We start from the raw sequence: 18,386 nt of genomic DNA on the forward strand, positions 1-18,386 counted from the left end.
GGTGGTATTGATTGTTAATTAATATAGGAAGACCAGGCCCACTGTCACTCACATCATTCTTGAACACTTGATCCTAGACTGTGTTAACAACAACAACAACAAAGCTAACTAAGCATGAGCCTGTGAGTGAGCCAGAAAGTTAACCAGCAAGTAGCATTCCTCCATTCCCCCATGGTTTCTACTTCAAGTTCCTGCTTGAGTTCTTGCCCTGACTTCCTTCAGTGATGGACTGTGTCCCAGAAGTGTAGGTCAAATAAACCCTTTCCTCCTCTATGTTGCATTTGGTCATGGTGCTTCTCATAGGAACAGAACGAAACTAGTGTCACAGGAAGCTTGGCAATGAGAGGCTGCAACCCTAGCACTCCTACCAGGCAATGGGAGGCAGGAGAACTCTGGGATCCTGGAAAACACACACTTAACTGAGGTGGCCCTCTTTTCCTACTTCTTATGTGTGCTCTCCATAGCACCAAGGCATGGGTAGGTAATTACAGCTCCATGCCTAGGGCCAGGAGGATGTTTGCTTAAGAGTGCTTGTGCACATACATCTCATCACTAAATGAGTTCTAAGTACCTTGAAACTGGACACTCTATACCTGTATGCTCACCGAGACCACAGAGCCTACCCCAGTGTCTGTCATATAGGTACTCAGTTATATGGAATTCATGCTAATCAGGACAAAAAGAAAGTAAAACAGAGAAACTTGACTATAATTTCTTCTCAGAAGAGTAATAATAATATTTCAAGGAATGGGAAAAAATGTAGCTTTGCATTCTCTATTAAAGGTGGCACTAGGAATCACACCAAGCTTGTGAGGTTTTTTGTTGGTTGGTGTGGTTGGTTGGCTGGCTGGCTGGCTGGCTGGCTGGCTGGCTGGTTGGTTGGTTGGTTGGTGGGTTGCTAGGTTGGCTATGAGGTTGTTTGTTTGGTTGGCTAACTGGCTGGTTGGCTGACTGGCTGGTTGGTTGTTTGGCTGGATGGATGGCTGGATGGATGGCTGGATGGCTGGATGGCTGGATGGATGGCTGGTTGGTTGGCTGGCTGACTGGTTGGTTGGCTGGTTGGTTGGTTGGTTGGTTGGTTGTTGGCTGGTTGATTTGGGAATTTGTGGGGTTTGGGTTTTTTTTTTTTTTTTTTTTTTTGGTTTTTTCAATACAGAATTTCCCTGTGTAGCTTTTGGATCCTATCCTGGCACTCACTCTGAAGACCAGGCTGGCCTCGAACTCACAGAGATCCGCCTGCCTCTGCCTCCCGAGTGCTGGGATTAAAGGCGTGCGCCACCAACACCCTGCTTGTGGGTTTGTTTTTTTTTAACCTTCTTACTTTCACATTATCATATCAAAAGTACTTTTGTTGAGAAAACAGGCAGGGTCCCACCTTCCTACCCATCCCCCTACATCCCCATCCAGCCAAGAAGTAGGAGTTTCTGTCCCTCTTCCCTTCATCTGTAGAAAGCACTGTTGTGACCAGATATCTCCAAAGAGCACAGAATCTACCCAAGAAAACAGTGCTAAAAACTCCACCCAGTTGCAGTGTGATACGGTCAAGTGGTCATGCAAAGGTATATGTGTTCATTACATCTTGGTCACTCTTGGTGTGGGTGTTTAAAACAGAAAACAGCCTTCCAGCCTGAACTTCCTGCCAGAATGTGCTGGAAGCATCCAAAGCGAAGAGCCAGAACTCCATGGAGGAGGCACCAGGAGTCATGATGGTCAGAGGGACAGCCCAGTTCCAGTGCACACCACGTCCTTCCCAATGTGGCTTTTCATTTTCTTTTGCTCTATTTAATGAGTTTTAGCATCTGTTTGGAGTGAAGTACAGTGACCAGGAACATTGGTTACTTAGTCTCACCCTCTGATATCTTCTCAGTGTGATCTTATACTGACTCTCAGCTTTAACTTAGTTCAGGTTCTGACCATTTGGAGTCTTTTAAACAGCAGAGTTCAAATCCTGCCTCCTGCTCTCTCCTTGGATCTCAATCACTGGATATTGTTTGGGTTTGCTTTGCTTTTGCTGTGATAAAACACTCTTACAAAAAGCAACTTCAAAAGGTAAGGGTATATTTAGCTCCCTTGACAAAAGCAACTCCAGGGAGGAGTTTGTTTGGGCTCACAGTTGAAGGTACCGTTGTCTACCATGACTGGGAAATCAAGGCTGCAGGAGTCTCAGGCAGCCGATCACTGTTTGATTACCCCAGTAGTCAAAGGAGAGCAATAATACAAACTTCTACTCAGTCCCCTGTCTCTATTTAGACAGTCCAGAATCCCAGTTAGGGAATGATAGCACTCACCGTGCAGAGGTCTTCCTACTTCAGTTAATCTAGACAGCCCCACACAGGCACAACCAAAGGCCCTTCACCCAGGTCATTCTAGATTCTCTGAGTTGATAGCACCAGCCATTACACTTGGTTTGTGACCAGTTTGTAGCTACTCAAGGAGGGACCAGGCCTCTCTACACAATGTTTCTGTCCTGCACAATCCTGTGAACTATGGGCATGTGACATTCAGATGTGTCTCCTATGTAAAGAAAAGAAAATGTACAAAAGTAATCTCCAGCAGCTCTTCCCTTTGGATAGACCCCAGCTCCACATCTAAGAAAGCCACAGAGCATTAGGAAACATGGTCCTGCTATGGCTAACTCTATCTTTTCCTTCCTTCATGGCTTCTGATGGTAACTTAGTGGATTGCACTATGGAAAAGAAGCTGTCCCAAGAAACTTCTTAAGCTCAGCAAGCAATAGCTGGTTTATTCTATTCTGAAGGACAGTGGCCATCACCTTCAATAACATTGCAACAAACATTCACATGGGCTTCTATTTGAAACCTACAAAACCTGACTCACAAAGAGGCTATCAAGACTAAGAAAGATTCAGGGTTGTAAGAGCAGAACCAATGGGGAGTTAGAGCTCCAGGCCCCTATCCAATGGTCCCACTGTACCTCTTAACATCTAACAGTGAGACTTCCTGAGTGGTGACCAGTGTTACTGGAGGGGGAAAAGGAATGGCCATTGTCCTAGGACCAGGCAGGGTCAGAAGGAAACACATCAAACACCCAGAAGAAAAGCACCTTCAAAGTCTTCCCTACCCAGGTGTCCTCTAGAAATTCTGTCATGAAAAGGCAGCAGCTAACGTTAATAGGGACGCTGCTGCGTCTGAATGCAAGGCCATCAAGAAAGGAACAAAAGAAAAAGAAGAAAGCCTGGTTGAACATGGAGGCCTTTCAAGTCACCGCCAGGCAGGTTTGGGAGCAAAGTGTGGCATGACAGACGGGCGTTCTGCTCCTCTTTAAAGAGCATGGATTTATCCACACCCTATGACATGAATGAAATGAGTTTTCAGGGCTGCCAACTCTCCAGTTAGGGTTCTGCAGTAGTATGCCTCTTCTACAATAGAAGAGAGGAATGACAGCCAAGGTTAAGGCAGTGGAAGGACTGGCAATAACGGCTTCCAAGAATAGCTTTCAATGTCTGGACCACACTTTACCTGATCAGTGTGATGCAAGAAGGAAGTCTAACTTGAATACTTTCCTGAACTGTCTGCTCAGCTATCCCACTACTGGTTTTTTTTTTTTTTCTTCCTCTAAGTTTGCTTGCACACCTGTGACTGCACACTCGATTCCTACCTGCAGCCAATGAAGGGGAGGAACAAGGCATCTTCTCACAGACACATGAAATCTGGCCTCACTCGGGTGACATCGTGACCTCATATTTTGGGCTTATTTACTGGGTGATCATGGGCAAATCCTGAAGCCCCTTTGAGTTTTGGACATGCTATCTGTAAAACAGTAAGAAATAAGAAAGTGAATGTGCCACATTTCTGGTACTGTGTCTGGCATGTGGTCATGTGGTAAGACTCCACATGTGAAACCAGGGCTATTATTAATGGCTCTTGGAACCTTCATGTCCTTCTAGGCAGCGTTTTGTCTGCATGGCCAAGCAGGGCAAGAACTGTCACCTGCAAAAACAAAGACGTGGCTCTTGGGGTGTAAACTTCGGTAATGGAAAGGAGACCACTTAGTCTGAAGGGGAGAATATGCACACATACACACTCTTTTAACAATGTTTGGGATTTGAAAATGTTATAAGTCTAAATTTTGTAGAAAAATGATAGGTTATTCTAAGCAAAATCTGCTTGAGGTGAATATAAAGAAAAATTGAAATTTTAAGAGTTTGGACACCATCTGCCTGAGCACTGAATGTATCAAGGAGGGATTTTATGCCATTGTGGATAGAACCTGTAGGTATTAAAAAGGAAACAATTTAAAATATTGCATCTCTGAGCCAGAAGGACTGACAAAGAGTCCTGTGAACTCTAAAGTATCCCTTTATTTACAATAATGCTTCATGTTTCTTCCTGATAGCAAGATTCCTCCAGGGTGTGCCCATGGATGACAGGGAGTAAGGACTATACCCAGAAAATCCACAATGTTCTATCCTAGAAGAGAGAAGAAGCTGCCACTGGCAAGTACTGCTGGAAGCTGAGTAAGATAACATACTGGTCAGTTTTTGTCAACTTGACACAAGTTGGAGTCACCTGGGAAGAGGAACCTCAATTGAGATGTCTCTATCAGTGTCTGTGGGGGCATTTTCTTGATTGATGATTGATGTGGGAGAGCCCTGCCCACTGTGGGTGGTACCACCCCCAGGCAGGTGGCTCTGGGTTGTGTATGAAAGCAGGCAGAGCAAGCCACAGGGAGCAAGCCTGTAAGCAGCACTCCTCCATGGCTTCTGCTTCAGTTCCTACCTCCAGGTTCCTGCCTTGAGTGCCTGCCCTGACTTCCTTCATAGGGGATTATAAACTGTGAGCCAAATAATCACTTTTCTCCCCAAGTCACCTTTGTTCATGGTGTTTATCACAGCAATAAAATGCAAACTAAGACAGATAATGACTGAGAAATGCAATTGCAAGGTTGGTCCTACAAGAAATCTTTGAATAGAAACAAGGCAGATTAGAATAGGACAAACAGAGAACGAGGAGGAAAGGAATAGGAGGCTAATATAGATGAGACTTTAAGAACATTTGCAAAGTGATGGGAAGAAATATAGAACTAGCTGATGGGAGTATGGAATTAAAGGTTTTCTAAGATTAAAGCAAGATTAAGTGAACATACATAATGATAGTGGGTGGGTGTGAGAGAGACTGAAGCATGGATGGTAGTTCAGATCTGGGCTTTTCAGCCAGTTTTCTGGGTTCAAATCCCAAGGTCCTCACTTACTGTGTGGCTCTGATCACATTTTGGCATCAGAGGAAGTGGAAGTGCCTCCACTCCCTCTTCTGTAGAAATGAATATTCATTCCTCCCTCATGGATTATAGAGAGGCAATGGTGAAGTAAAGAGAGGTTTGTGGAACTGAGCCTGACTAACAACAGCTCTATGATATGTATCAAATTATGAAGCTAGTGGGAATTGTTGAGTTTGTGGAAGACAGAAGACAGGGTGGATAGAGAGCCTCAAGGCAGAAGGGATTTGATTCAGAACATGGGTAGAGGTGCTGGCTTTGGGAAAGGAGAGAGCTGGTTCCTGTCTTGCAACATGAGAAAGGTGGGAGGTTGAGTTCTCCTGTTAATGAATATTAATTGAACCCTGAAGGCAATGTGTCCAACACCACTGGGGGTGGCAATATTAAGGCAGGCATCATGGAGCTAACAGTGTAGTGGAAGATGGTACCTTTAATAAGTGAGTGTGGTAGTTAAAACTTTGAAGTGATGGAAAGTGAGGAGAACCACAGTGGGAGTACAAGGGAAAGTGGATGCTATTTTAAATGATGGCCAGGAAAGGCCTTGCTACACAGATGACATTTGCACAAAGATCTGAAAAGGGGAAGTGTTCCATGGGGATCTCCCTGGAGCAAACATCCAACAGCTAACACAAAGCCCTAGACCTGGAGCATGTCTGATGGATGCAGGTAGAAGAGCATGGGCATATATCTGAGTTCTCCATCCTTCCTCCAAAGCCCTGCTCTAGGAAGCTGAGCCTTCTCTGGAGAAGAGGGACACCTGAAACTGTTTTGTCTCATCTCTTCACCCCCCCAAGTCCCTCCTAGAACACAATGGATATGTAGGAAGTATGCTTCCTATGGAAATACTGGCATGAGCAGGGACCCTAGACCTATGTTTCACCATGGTCTATGGTAGGGGCACTGGAACTGGGTGTAGAAAGCATGTTGCTGCAAATGGGCTAGAACAGGACAGCAGGGTGGAAGGCCCTGACTTGTAGGAAATAGGAATGTATGGACTCAGAAAAGGTTTTGTAGCCATGAACACTGTGTTGGTTGCTCTTGTTGCTATGACTAAATATACGACAAAAGCAACTTGAGGAAGGTGGGGTTCATTTTGGCTCACAGTTAGAGGGATACAGACCTTCATGGTGGGGGATTCTTGGGAGCAAGAGGCAGCTGATCACATTGCCTTCCCTGTCACCAAACAACAAGAAGACTGTAAAACAACCTCAAAGCCTTCCTCCCAGTGACCCACTTCCTCCCATAAGGCTCCACCTCCTAAAGGTTCCACACCTTCCATAACAGTGTGACCATTTGGGGCCCACATGATAGAACACACAAACCCACAGAAGACACTTCATAGTCAAACAATACCTTACATTTACAGGTCACTGGAGTTTGAGAGATGGCCCACTGGCTAAGAGCACTTTTGGCTCTTATAGAGGCTCAGAGTTTGGTTCCCAGCATCCACAGTAGGTGGACTCATAGCCTGTCACTCTAGTTCCTGGGGATCCAATGTCCTCTTCTGGCCTGAGTGAACACATATATGTTCATGTACATACTAGCACACACATGCACATAAGTAAAAAGTAAATGTTTTCTATAAGCCTTTTCTACTAGCTTTTCACCAGTTCCAGCTCATTTATTAACATAGATGCGCACAACTTTGTTACCTGGGTCTCTGAGCTGTAGGGATTTTAGAATGCAGCATTATTTTAGATAGCTATGTATAAAGTCCGTCTCCTTTAACAGTTTGGAGGTCAACTCCCACAGGAATTGGTAACCCCAGTTTATGCATCTTCTCAGGTCCATGCCTCCATTCACTCTGAAAGCATTCTGGCTTGAGTGATAAATCGTATTGTCTCCCCCTGGTTAGAGGTAAGAAGGAGGAAGGACAGGAAATAAGCCTGGTGTGACATGCTGGCATCCAAGAGGCTTGTTTACTTGCATTTTGATGTGCAGATGCCTATAAGTACTTTTATATGAAGTCTAGGGAAATTGGCTGGAACCTAATCAAAGCTCTAGGTTCTCAGGGATGTTTTCTGAACCTAAGCAGAGGGGGAAGCCAAGAGTGAGCTAGTACCTTTTTGTACAGCAAGGGAAACTGATTGACAAGAAAAAAAAAAGTTGGCTGAAATCAAAGTGAATGTATAAATCAAATCAAGATAGTATTTAAAATAGAACACAGGATAGCAAGGGAAGTTCGGAGAAGTGGAGGAGGAGAGCTCAAGGGCACAGAAGACAGCCAGCCTCATTAGCTGAGTTAACCTTTGGCTTCAACCACACCCTTGGAAGCCCAGTGCCAGAGACCTCAACTGTTACAGAAGCAACATTGTCAAGGCTGACACCTACGCACATCTCCAACTTTTCTGTGTCCCCTGGAGCCTCCATATCTATGGGGTTTAAGCACTCCACTAAAAGAATAAGGTTTGTTGTATAGAAAGGGAGTCTTAAATACTGGTGAACCCATTGTAAAACTGTGAACCAATAATGAGAGAAACTGTCTATCCACATGGGCAACCAAGAACACATTGTGGTGCTTCCTGTGAAATTCAAGCTGTTAGGAGGCATGTCTCATGCTGTCACTCTATATCCTGAAATGACCACTGACCAATTCCAGTGTGACTGGGATGGTTTCACACTGGTGATGAGCTGGCCTTGCTGGAGTTTATGACCTGTGTTAGACCTTTGAATGCCACATAGAGGCATAGGAAGTCCTCAGGGAGAAATGTGGCAGTGATGTCTCCTAGACTATAAGGAGCATCCTGCATCCTAAAATAGGGGTCACCAACACTCTATAGCTAGCAGGTCAAATCTGACCAGCTTCCTGGTACCAATTTCTGTCTTAGTTACTGTTCTGTTGCTGTGAAGAGACACCATAAACAAGGCAACTCTTATAAAAGAAAGGATTTCATTGGGGCTTGCTTTCAGTTTCAGAGGTTTAGTCTATTACCATTGAGGTGGTACATAGGCAGACATAGCTCTGGAGACACAGATGAGAGTTCCACATCTGGATCCTTGGGCAGTAGGAAAAGAAAAAGCCAGTAGGCCTGGCTTGGGCTTTTGAAACCTCAAAGAACAAATTCTTTTAACAAGGCCACACCTACTCCAACAAGGCCAAATTTCCTAATCCTTCTAAAGTAGTACCACTCCCTGAGGACTAAGTATTCAAATATACAAGGCTGTTGGGCCATTCTTATCTTATATTTTTGGTTGTGAGCCTAGCATTTAGTGGCTGAACCATCTCTCCAGACTGGGCGATTCTTACTCAAGCCACCACATGGTCCTTAGGTAGAGAGTGGAAAGCAGTAAAAAGAACAACATTCATGTTGAATGGCTTGCAGTGTGCTGTGTTTTTCGGGTCTTTGCATTAGGTCATGCCACCTTTTCAACAATCATACCAACCAGATACTATTACTCAACATACATATATATATATATATATATATATATATGTGTGTGTGTGTGTGTGTGTGTGTGTGTGTGTGTGTGTGTGTGTGTTTCTAGATAGGCCAAGTGATAATTTTAAGATCAAACAGCTAATGACTAGTTCATGAAGAAACCAGACATTTGGAATTTTACTTCAGAGCTTGCTGTCTTAGCCTGTTTCCCCATCAGAAAAGTTCCCCATTACTGTAAGGGCAGAGCCTGAGTTCCAAAAGAAAGATTAAGGTGACACATGAGTTCACAGGAAATGTAAAGGATCTCAGAGGAGCAGGGAAGGAGTATAGGAGAATGAGGCCTCCTATCCATAATAATGGCAGGAACAGTCATGTTTAATTAAGCAAAACCTTATCCATCCTGCCCACCCCCAAAAGACTACATTCTTCTCATTAGCAGACTGATGAAACTTTTGAGTAAAAAAAAAATCTACTGAATTATTATATTTTTAATGTCATCAATAAAACATGTGTGGAAATTTTTCTCTCTTATTTCTGAAGAGTATGCATATCTTTAATTTTTCCTCTTGGCTCATAAAGCCTAAAATACTGTCTGGCTCTTTAAAGGAAAACTTCACTGGCACATACCCTAGAGGATACGAAACCTTGGAGGTGACTTGGATTGTGATTGGAAAAGTCAACTACAGTGTGAAACAGGCCACTTCTGTACCATCTCAGGTGTTAGTCCTTGACTTCCATCTTGTTTGAGACAGAGTGCCTTGTTCAGTAGGAACATTGGGATTATGGACACAGAGTACTGCATCTGGTTCTATGTGTGTTGTGGGGATCTGAACTCAGATCCTTATGGCTGTGTGCCAAGAGCTTTAACCACTGAGCCATCTCCCTAGTTCCACTTTTAAAACAGTAAAGGGCAAGGTCATGAGAACTTGCACATCTCAGAGTTTGGGAAGGATGACCTTGAACTTCTTGTCTCCTGATGATCCTGGCAGTTACATCACTGTAGTCTAGCTTGCAGACAGATGCAAGTCCTTCATCAAGGATTCTCCAATAGTGATAACCAAAGATGCCTTGGACCAGGATTCCTGGGATGGGATACTTAGAGCAAAGTGTCCTCTAATGCAAGCCATATTCTGATGGAGGCATTTATATTGATGTGAACATCGATGGTGGTTTGAAAGAAAATTGCCCCCAAAGTGAGTGGCACAATTAGGAGTTGTGACCTTGTTGGAGAAGATGTGGTCTCATTGGAGGAAATGTGTCAGTATGGAGGCGGGCTTTAGGTCTCATATAGGCTCAAACCATACCCAGTGAGACTGTCTACTTCCTGTTGCCTTCATATCAACATGTAGCAGCTCCTACAGCACCATGTCTGCCTGTGTGCCCCCATGATCCCAACCATGATGATAATGGACTAAGCTTCTGACACTGTAAACCACCACCTCAGTTAAATGTTTTCCTTTATAAGAGTTGCCATGGTTATGGTGTCTCTTCATAGTAATAGAAATCCTAACCAAGACACCATCCCAAACCAAACAACAAAAACTCCAGACAAGTACGCATGAACCACCTCCCACTCAGAGTAAGTAATGTAATTATGGTTGCTAACTTTATGTTCAGGACCTGTACTGAATCAATCAGTCTGGGGTCCCTTGTTCATCTGAACAAGGATATCCAGCCTTTCAAAAGACAGTGACAGGTAGCTAATTTTTGGTAACTAATTAAAACAATTCTGGGCAATTGTGTCCTTGAGTGATCACATGTGGGTCACCAGGTGGGACCTCTGCTCCTATTCAAACCATAGGTACTTATCTCTGGATACCAACATGGAGGATGGGGCTGTCTCCTACAAAGAGGATGTTTGTGATGCTCTGCCTCCCAGAACTCCATCATCAAAGCCAGGTCTCCATGGCACACTGGTAGGTGGATAAACTTTGAAAACACAACATAAAGTCAAAGAAGCCAGATGTTGTGTGATTCTATCCACCTCAAATATCTAGAATAGGCAGATCCATAAGTGTTAAACACAGACCATGAAATCAAAGTTATGGGCATGGTGAGGAAGATTGCTTATTGAACATAGTTTCTCTTTGGGGTGAGATATTCTGGGAATGGATGATGGCAAAGGGTGATAATACCATCAGTGCTTTAATATCCCTGTGCTCTTGCTGAAAATGACAAATATGGCAAGTTTTAGGTATACAGAGGAAAGGGCATCTTTAAATCAAAACCCTTGCTTGACCCTCGGTAGGAAACCCAGGTCTGCTCCTGTGACTAATTGCAAATTGTCCCTTCCATTGCCTCTTCCCCTGTCATATGTCTATAGGACCATAGATTAGTGTCCACCTGGGGATCAGCAGGTAGGAGCTCAGTGGGTTATATATGAATTGGAAAAAGGCATTCAGTAGCCTCCCAACAATGTGAAGCATCTACAAATTCATGAATCGATCTGCAGTTTAATCTTCTAATCTCAAGATTAATCAACTGTTTAAGTTGGGTCCAGACTCTTAATTAAAGCTGTCATCACCTGAAAGTTCATTTTCTGAACCCAACTCTCTGGTGAGAAACTGCAAATGTGGGAAATTCTAACACAGACAGACACTGAGCATGACCTGGAGTATAAGGAGCCTGATGTTCACATATCAGAATAGCACACTGTACCTCTCTAACGTATACATTTGTGACTTGTCTGCTGAAAAAAAAAAAACAGTTAACATGAAACTGGACAAATTGCATGCTGGAACCGTCACTTAGTGGGCAGAGTATTTACTAATATGCATGAAGCCCTGGGTTGCGTTGCTAGCACTACAGAAACTCGGTGTGTGGGAGCACTCCTGTAATCCCAGCACTCAAGAGGCAGAAGTGGGTGTATAAGGAGTTCAAGATAACCTAGGCTGCATAGTGAGTTCAAGGCTAGCCTAGACTGTGTGAAACCCTGTCTCAAAAAGAAATACATAAATATTTTTATATAATTTGGTTCTGATGCAGAAGCTGAACAGAAAATCCTTCTTGTGTGTTTACTAGTTGTTTTCAGCAAAACAGATCCAACTGCATGTGGTTTTGTTGTGTTTTGTTAACATGCCATCTCTCTTTCTTGTCTTAGTTACTGTGTACTCTCATAGAGGAGAACATCACAGCTGTTGCAGGAAACACTTCCTAAATTGTAAAACTTTCAAATGGCCAAACTTTGCCAACATTCTAGCTAAGAATATGACTGAAAGATCAAACAGGCACTTGTTATTGCTGATATTAGGCCTCGTTTTAGAGGCTTTATGATATGCAAGTGCTTTCTCTGGGAGTTGTTGCTGTTGTTAATGATGATTTGGGTAGTCTAAGCATCTGTGGTTTTATAGTTCACTTTGTGAATTACTTTTAGCAAAATTTTCACCTAATCATGTTCTCTCCCTTATCTAGGCAAGTATTAGTTTATTTTAATAAGATTTCAGGCAAAATATTATTGTAAAACAAAAACAACCCCCCCATCAGTTTGTCTGCTTCCTTCTAAAACTAGATACCTTCAGACTCCCTGTGCATGATGCCCTGCTCTAGGCATTATGACAACACGGTGTCTTGAATGGGTATAATAAAGGTGTTGGATCAAGTGTGCAGAATTCTGAGATGAGACTCTCATCGTTGAAGTCTTAACTCAGTTCACTAAGCTCCAGAGCAAGGCACTGTATGAGCTGCAGGAGTGAACAGGACAAGTCCTCATCTTATTTGGCTTGTTATGTTAATAGTCCCCACAGGGAGAACGTACACATGCCACACGGTGGTGGGCACACAATAAAAGACTGGGTCAGGTCATCCGACAGACTGAGAGGAATAGATTGGCAAGAGCCTTTAGTGTAGCTTCTGTAAGAAGGCAATGGGCAAGGCTAGCTTGAATAATTTCTGTAGGCTGTGGAGTATACAATACGATCCTGGTATTGTCCTATCTCGTCTTATGGTTATTGTACAAAGTGGGACCTCCAAAAATGAGGTGATGGCATGTAGGCTATGTCATGGCTAACTGGTACTTGAATGGTACATGCCCATGTAAGCCTTGAATATCTGTAGGATTAGTTAACCCTAGGAGGGATGATATCACAGAAACAGCATGACCCAAATGTTAAAACACATAATATAGAAAATAAACTACAAAGTTACTATTCATCTTTAAGAGACACATACTGCAGTGGGTTCAGAAGACAAGGCAAATGAAACTGTAATGAAAACTCAGACCTTGGTCTCTCAGCTGTAAGAGGAGGGGTCAGACTGTGAGATGATGGAATGGGAAAACATGCTGAGAATGAAGCAGCTGCTGTCTACGGAGAAGGAAAGAGTGGCTAAGAATGGAAATCCAGGGTAGTTCTGAGGGAGGCCCAGGCGTTGGGCTTGAAGGTTAGCATGGAAGCATGATGAGAATGACCTGGTTGACTGAGTGTTCTGGGAGGCACTAGACTGGAAACGATTGTCACACATGGGTTGTAGATACCATTGAGTCCCTGCCCCACATCCCAGGTGATGCTGGTAATAGTTAGAGACATTTTTGATTGTCACAACTTGAAGATAAGGAAAAGTTCTACTGTTAGAACACAGTAGACAGAACTCAGAGGTGCAGCTTCTGTGTGGTGGCAAATGCCTTTAATCCCAGAAGAGCCTAAGGCAGAGACAGGCAGATCTCCATGAGTTTGAGGCCAGCCTGATCTACATAATGCATCCCAGACGGCCAGGGCTACATAGTAAGACTCTGTCTCAAAATAAATAATCAGGGATACTCTAATAGAGAGATAGCTGTCCCAATCCTTGCATCACCAACAAAGAAATGTCCTGACTGAATGTCAGGAGTGTCAACAACAGGGATCCCTGAGATAAAGGAAGGATTGCTGAGGGGGAAAGTACAGGGATTTGATTGCCAAAGTCTTCAGGATTCCATGTTCTCTGCAACCCAGCTTGAGGCAAAAAAGGAGAAAGGGTGGCATCTGGTATTGGTAAAGTATTTGATCCCTCTAAACTTGTTAATCAGGGGCTTCAGACAGAGGAGGGAGATTTTGGTCTAAGGAAAACGATCAATTAGGCAATTTTGAAGCTCCATTTTGTAGCACAGTAACTACAGTTAACACCATATGTAGTCGAACACAATGCATCACACCTACAGTCCCAGCTATTCAGGAGGCTGATGCAGAAGGATCACAAATCCAAGTCCATCTGGGCAACATGGCTAGACCTTGCTCAAATAATTATAACAACAACAGTAATGTATACTTGAAATTTGCTATCACATTGATCTTCTAGGTTCTTATCACAAAAAGACAACTATATGAAGTAACAGATATATGGATTATCTTAATCATTTCATATGTATACACATAGCAAGGCATCACAATGGACATGATGGACACAGCAGTCTTCAGTAATTGTGGGTAACTGACTGTAGGACTCTCCCACAGATACCAAATTCCACAAGTGCTCGAATCCTTTATATAAAGTGGTACAATATTTGCCATATACTTTGGATCCATCACTGATAATTTCTAATATAAGTGCAATGGTGCACTGTTTGGGTACTAAGAAGAAAAATGTCTGTTCAGCTTTAGTAAACACACAAAAAAAAATTTGTTGTTTTTCTAGATGGGGTCTCTCTGTGAAACAGTCCTGGATGTCCTGGAACTGATCTGTAGACAAGGCTGGTCTCAAACTCAGAGATCCATTTGTTGGATCTCCCAGTGTTGGGTTTTAAGGCGTGTGCCATCATTGCCCAGCTGACACAAAATTTTTAAAGTATGTTCTTATCCTAAATTGGTTGAACCCACAGATGTAACCCTCTGTGTGTGAGCATGTGTGTGTGTGTGTGTGTGTGTGTGTGTGTGTGTGTGTGTGTGTGTGTAAGAGAGAGAGAGAGGTAAAATTCTTGTGGTATCCCTGAAACTGTACTTTGTGAGGGCAGGAACTGTATTATTCAGCTTTGCCAGCAACCCAGCTATGATGTCATTCAAAAAAATTTGTTGAACGAATAATTTTTAAACGTTAAATTAGACGCAGCATCCTCCACCTGGAGCCCTTGTAAGTTTGATGGAAGCCCCCCATGAGCTGGGTTTGCCCTTTGAATAAGCAGCATTTTCGATGGTGATGAAGACAGAGCATTCTCCTGAATCTATTATCTCATCTTACCATTCACATACACTCCTGGGGCCCCCACCAAACACTTCGTGAATACACTGCCTTCCTTTAGCCCATTTCTTACATTTCTTTAACTTTTTATTTATCATTGGCACTTTCGTATATGAATGCAATGTCTTCAGATCATGCCCAGTAGCACCCTGCTCCTCGCTCCGACTCCTGGCGGATCCCACCTCCCACACATCCTCCCAACTTCATGTTTGATTTTTCCTTCTAAGTATTTTCCTCTTTTATCTGGTCTTTTCCAGAGGGAGATGCTATTCCCTGTGATGATATGGGATGATCTGAGGAATTCCTCCAATAAATACTTTCCTTGTGATGGTTTTGTGGGTTTTTTAAATAACTACATGACCCTGACATCACACCTCCGTTTCCCAGAAGGTCTTGTTTAGGACAAAGGTGTATTTTTAAAGATAGGACCATTTTAAAGTTTAAATAAATGATAGTATTCATAGGTGGTAAAGGAAATTGGTTATAGAGATTTAAGAATACTGGTTTGGGGAATGTTAGAGCATGCTGCTTAGTGTTTTGCCAGCTTCATACAAACTTGAGTCACCAGGAAGAGGGAATGCCAATTGAGAATACCCTCTGTCAGATTGACCTGTGGACAAGGTTGTGATACATTTCTTGATTAATGGTTGATGGGAGAGCCCAGTTTGTTATGCATAGTGCTATCCCTGGGCAGGTAGGTGGTCCTGGGTTACATAAGAAAGCAGGCTGAGTAAGCCACAGAGAGCAAGCCAGAAGACAGAATTCCTCCACAGCCTCTGCTTCAGTTCCTGCCTCAACTTGCCTTGACTTATTTGAGAGCTATAAGAAGAAATAAATCCCTTTTCCCACCTTAGTCGCTTTGGATCTCTGTTTTATCCGAGCAGCAGGATGCAAACGAAGAAAACCAGTTAAACCCATCTGGAGTTCATTTTGCTGCCCACAGTAAGGTGCTCAAGTTATTTCTTCCAAGATTGTTAGCCAACCATTTGAAACCATTTATTTAATTTCCCATTGATAATGCTTTTATGAAGCACGTATCAATTCTTTTACATGCAGTATTTCTAGACAGTCTCTTTGTTTCATTAACCTTTTGTTAGTCTTGAACTATTACTGCATTTTTAAATACAATGTTTGACTTACTATCTGGTCCAACAGCTCTTCCCTCCCTATGAGAAGAGCTGCTTTGATGACCGGGTTCTGAGTGAGGGATGTAAATGGACAGTGATAGGTGGTGACACCACAGGAAATGAAGCCCTTGGGGTCAACCGGACTGTGGATCAGAACTGCAACCTGTGAGATGTTACCATAATGCCAAGCAGAAGGTCAAGAGCTCTGCCTTCCAAGGAAAATGGAAAGACTATAAAACCGAATTAATTAAATGCTAGACATTAAATGAGAATAAGTACGATATTACTCTGTGTCATAAAGAACTAGGCTTGTAGGGGTAAAACTTGGTGGGGAACTCTTCAAGGCCCTCATGCCACCTCCAATTATCTGGCTATGGAATAGGAGGCTGTTAGTAAGTAACACTGAAAACTGCATTTCAACAGATCAGAAAAATACATTTGTACATTGTATGTCTGTATATATGTATGTATGTACACATATACATACAGATGCACATACAATGATATCTATATAAATCCAGTGTGCTGCTTTGCCATTACTTCTTCCCAAAGAATTCTCATTTAAGGACACAGTTTCTCCAAATACATAGCTTCCCCAGGGATAACTGTTTCTTTGCTGTATGCTAACCCTTTCTCTGAAGGGCTCAGTAGAACTTTAAAATACAAGTAAAATTCAAAATACCTTCTTAATAATGTAGCCTATAAATCAAGGGGAAAGCTTTTAATGAATAAAAAATATTTAGTCTCATGTATGACTTTTCTACAGCACAGGCACAAAGTGGGGAGCCACGGGCACACACTGGTGTTTTCCCCAGTGAATACGCCAGCAAAGTAGGATGATGATGCTGTGTGGTCAAACAATGGAATCTGGCAACTGAATAGGAAATGGACTAAAGTCTTGAGCTTTTCAAGAGCCTGTTCTCCAGGACAAAGGATCCCACCGGGCTCCTGTCCCCTCCATCCTCCACAGTAACACTATTAATGATATGCATCCTGCCACTAAAATGTAAACTGTTACCACATTTGCTTAGGGGCACTGCTGAGTTCATCTTGCTGCCTCTGTTGAATTTCTGGTGACTTCAGTTCAGGGTGACTGTGATAAACAACATCTCACTACCCATGAATTAAAGAAAGAGATAAGAGTAAGTGATGCTGAGTTATGCTGATGCAAATGCCATATTGTCCTGAATCGTATCATCATGTGGATTAGCCAAGAGACTTCCCAAAGCAGTCTATTAGCAATCTAAAATGGGTGTCTCAACTTGAAGTTCAACTGGGAGATGGGAGGATCTGAAAGACCCAAATTCACATAAAATTCCTGGGCTGTGCCTAAGACCAAGACATGGCTGTGCCAAGACCAAGAATTTTCCATTATGGAAAATCCAGAGTCAGAAGTTGTCAACTTCCTTTGGTCCCCCAGGTGAGCTCTGGGGTCTCCTGGTGATCGAAAGGGGCTTTGCAAGGAAGAGCTGCGTTGATAAATAATGCATTTCCTTTGTCTTGCAGGAATTCTGGAGGCAGAGGTACAATCAGATCAGCTGTGAACAGCTTACATAGCAAATCTAATAGGTTTGTAAATTAGATTTTGTGTTCATTTGTTTTTGCTGTAAGGCAGCTATTAATCTGCCTCTCCTCTTTGCTGGGTGGTGCTCTTCTTACTTAGCAAATAGATCTGTTTCATTTCTCTTTGGTTTTGCATTTCCTTAATCACTTTTGAGGGGAGCTGTCAGTGGGAGATCACATGAAATGGTCCATGAGGCTAGAGAGGCTGCAGAGAAAACACAGGTGGGTAAAAGTTACCTTCTGGAAAAGAGCCCACACACTTTGTAGAGCTTGAACTACCACCAACTTTCTTGTAACCTGCATTTTTGCTGAGCAGTGGAGCCCCTGAAGCAAGCCAGGACTTTAATCCAATTTCATTGTAGTTGATGGCTGGTCTGGGAGGTTGAGATGGGGATAAAGCATTCAAGAACTTTGCTGAGACATCTTAAAATACGTAGGAAGTCAACTAATAATGTTAACTCTAATTATTGGATGTGCACTCTAAATTCTAAAAGAGCACTCTTACATTGTGTGGCTGGAAGCCTTTGGGACAGTCCTCAGCTAGTGGAGACGTTGGTGCAGGGAATTGTGCAAATGCTTGCAAGGCAACAAACCCAGATGCACTGAAGAGACCTCATGCTTCTTATTCTCTATTCTCCACTAAATGATGAGTGCACCAAGGCTCGGACCTCTGTCTCAAAGCCCAAGCTTAAGGAGCAGGGAGACAAGTACTAAGACCCTTGACATGAACCAAGGATACTGTTCAAATTGAAGTTCTTGTTTTTCCTCCTCAATGTCCTGTTTTGATATTGTTGGAAATAAGAGGTCCACAATACCCACAAGCCACCACCTTTAGCTTGGCTATTTACTTGTCCGTTTTTTATATTTTTTAGGTCTTTTGATCATACCCAACCTGTAAAGTATATCTGATTTTGACCTTGCATATTGGCTTGAG

The 18,386-nt window shown here is 42.9% G+C and overlaps 1 protein-coding gene and 1 non-coding gene across 3 annotated transcripts in view; both read left to right on the plus strand.

Moving 5' to 3' along the window:
- St8sia2 (ST8 alpha-N-acetyl-neuraminide alpha-2,8-sialyltransferase 2) overlaps nucleotides 1-18,386 on the plus strand; it is a 69,998-nt gene that overhangs the window by 16,783 nt on the left and 34,829 nt on the right. Inside the window, exon 2 of one of the 2 annotated variants that reach the window (XM_027408149.2) lies at nucleotides 17,396-17,458. The exons of the other annotated variant lie outside the window; for it this stretch is intronic. Within the exon in view, the coding sequence (XP_027263950.1) occupies nucleotides 17,396-17,458 (63 nt within the window). The remainder of the gene's footprint in view (nucleotides 1-17,395; nucleotides 17,459-18,386) is intronic. 2 annotated transcript variants of the gene reach the window in all.
- On the plus strand, nucleotides 3,259-3,387 carry LOC113834928. The gene has a single exon (XR_003483956.1). It is a non-coding gene; the product is annotated as a small nucleolar RNA U109 (small nucleolar RNA).

This window comes from Cricetulus griseus, chromosome 3, assembly GCF_003668045.3.
Source record: "Cricetulus griseus strain 17A/GY chromosome 3, alternate assembly CriGri-PICRH-1.0, whole genome shotgun sequence".
In the NCBI taxonomy this organism is placed as follows: domain Eukaryota; kingdom Metazoa; phylum Chordata; class Mammalia; order Rodentia; family Cricetidae; genus Cricetulus; species Cricetulus griseus.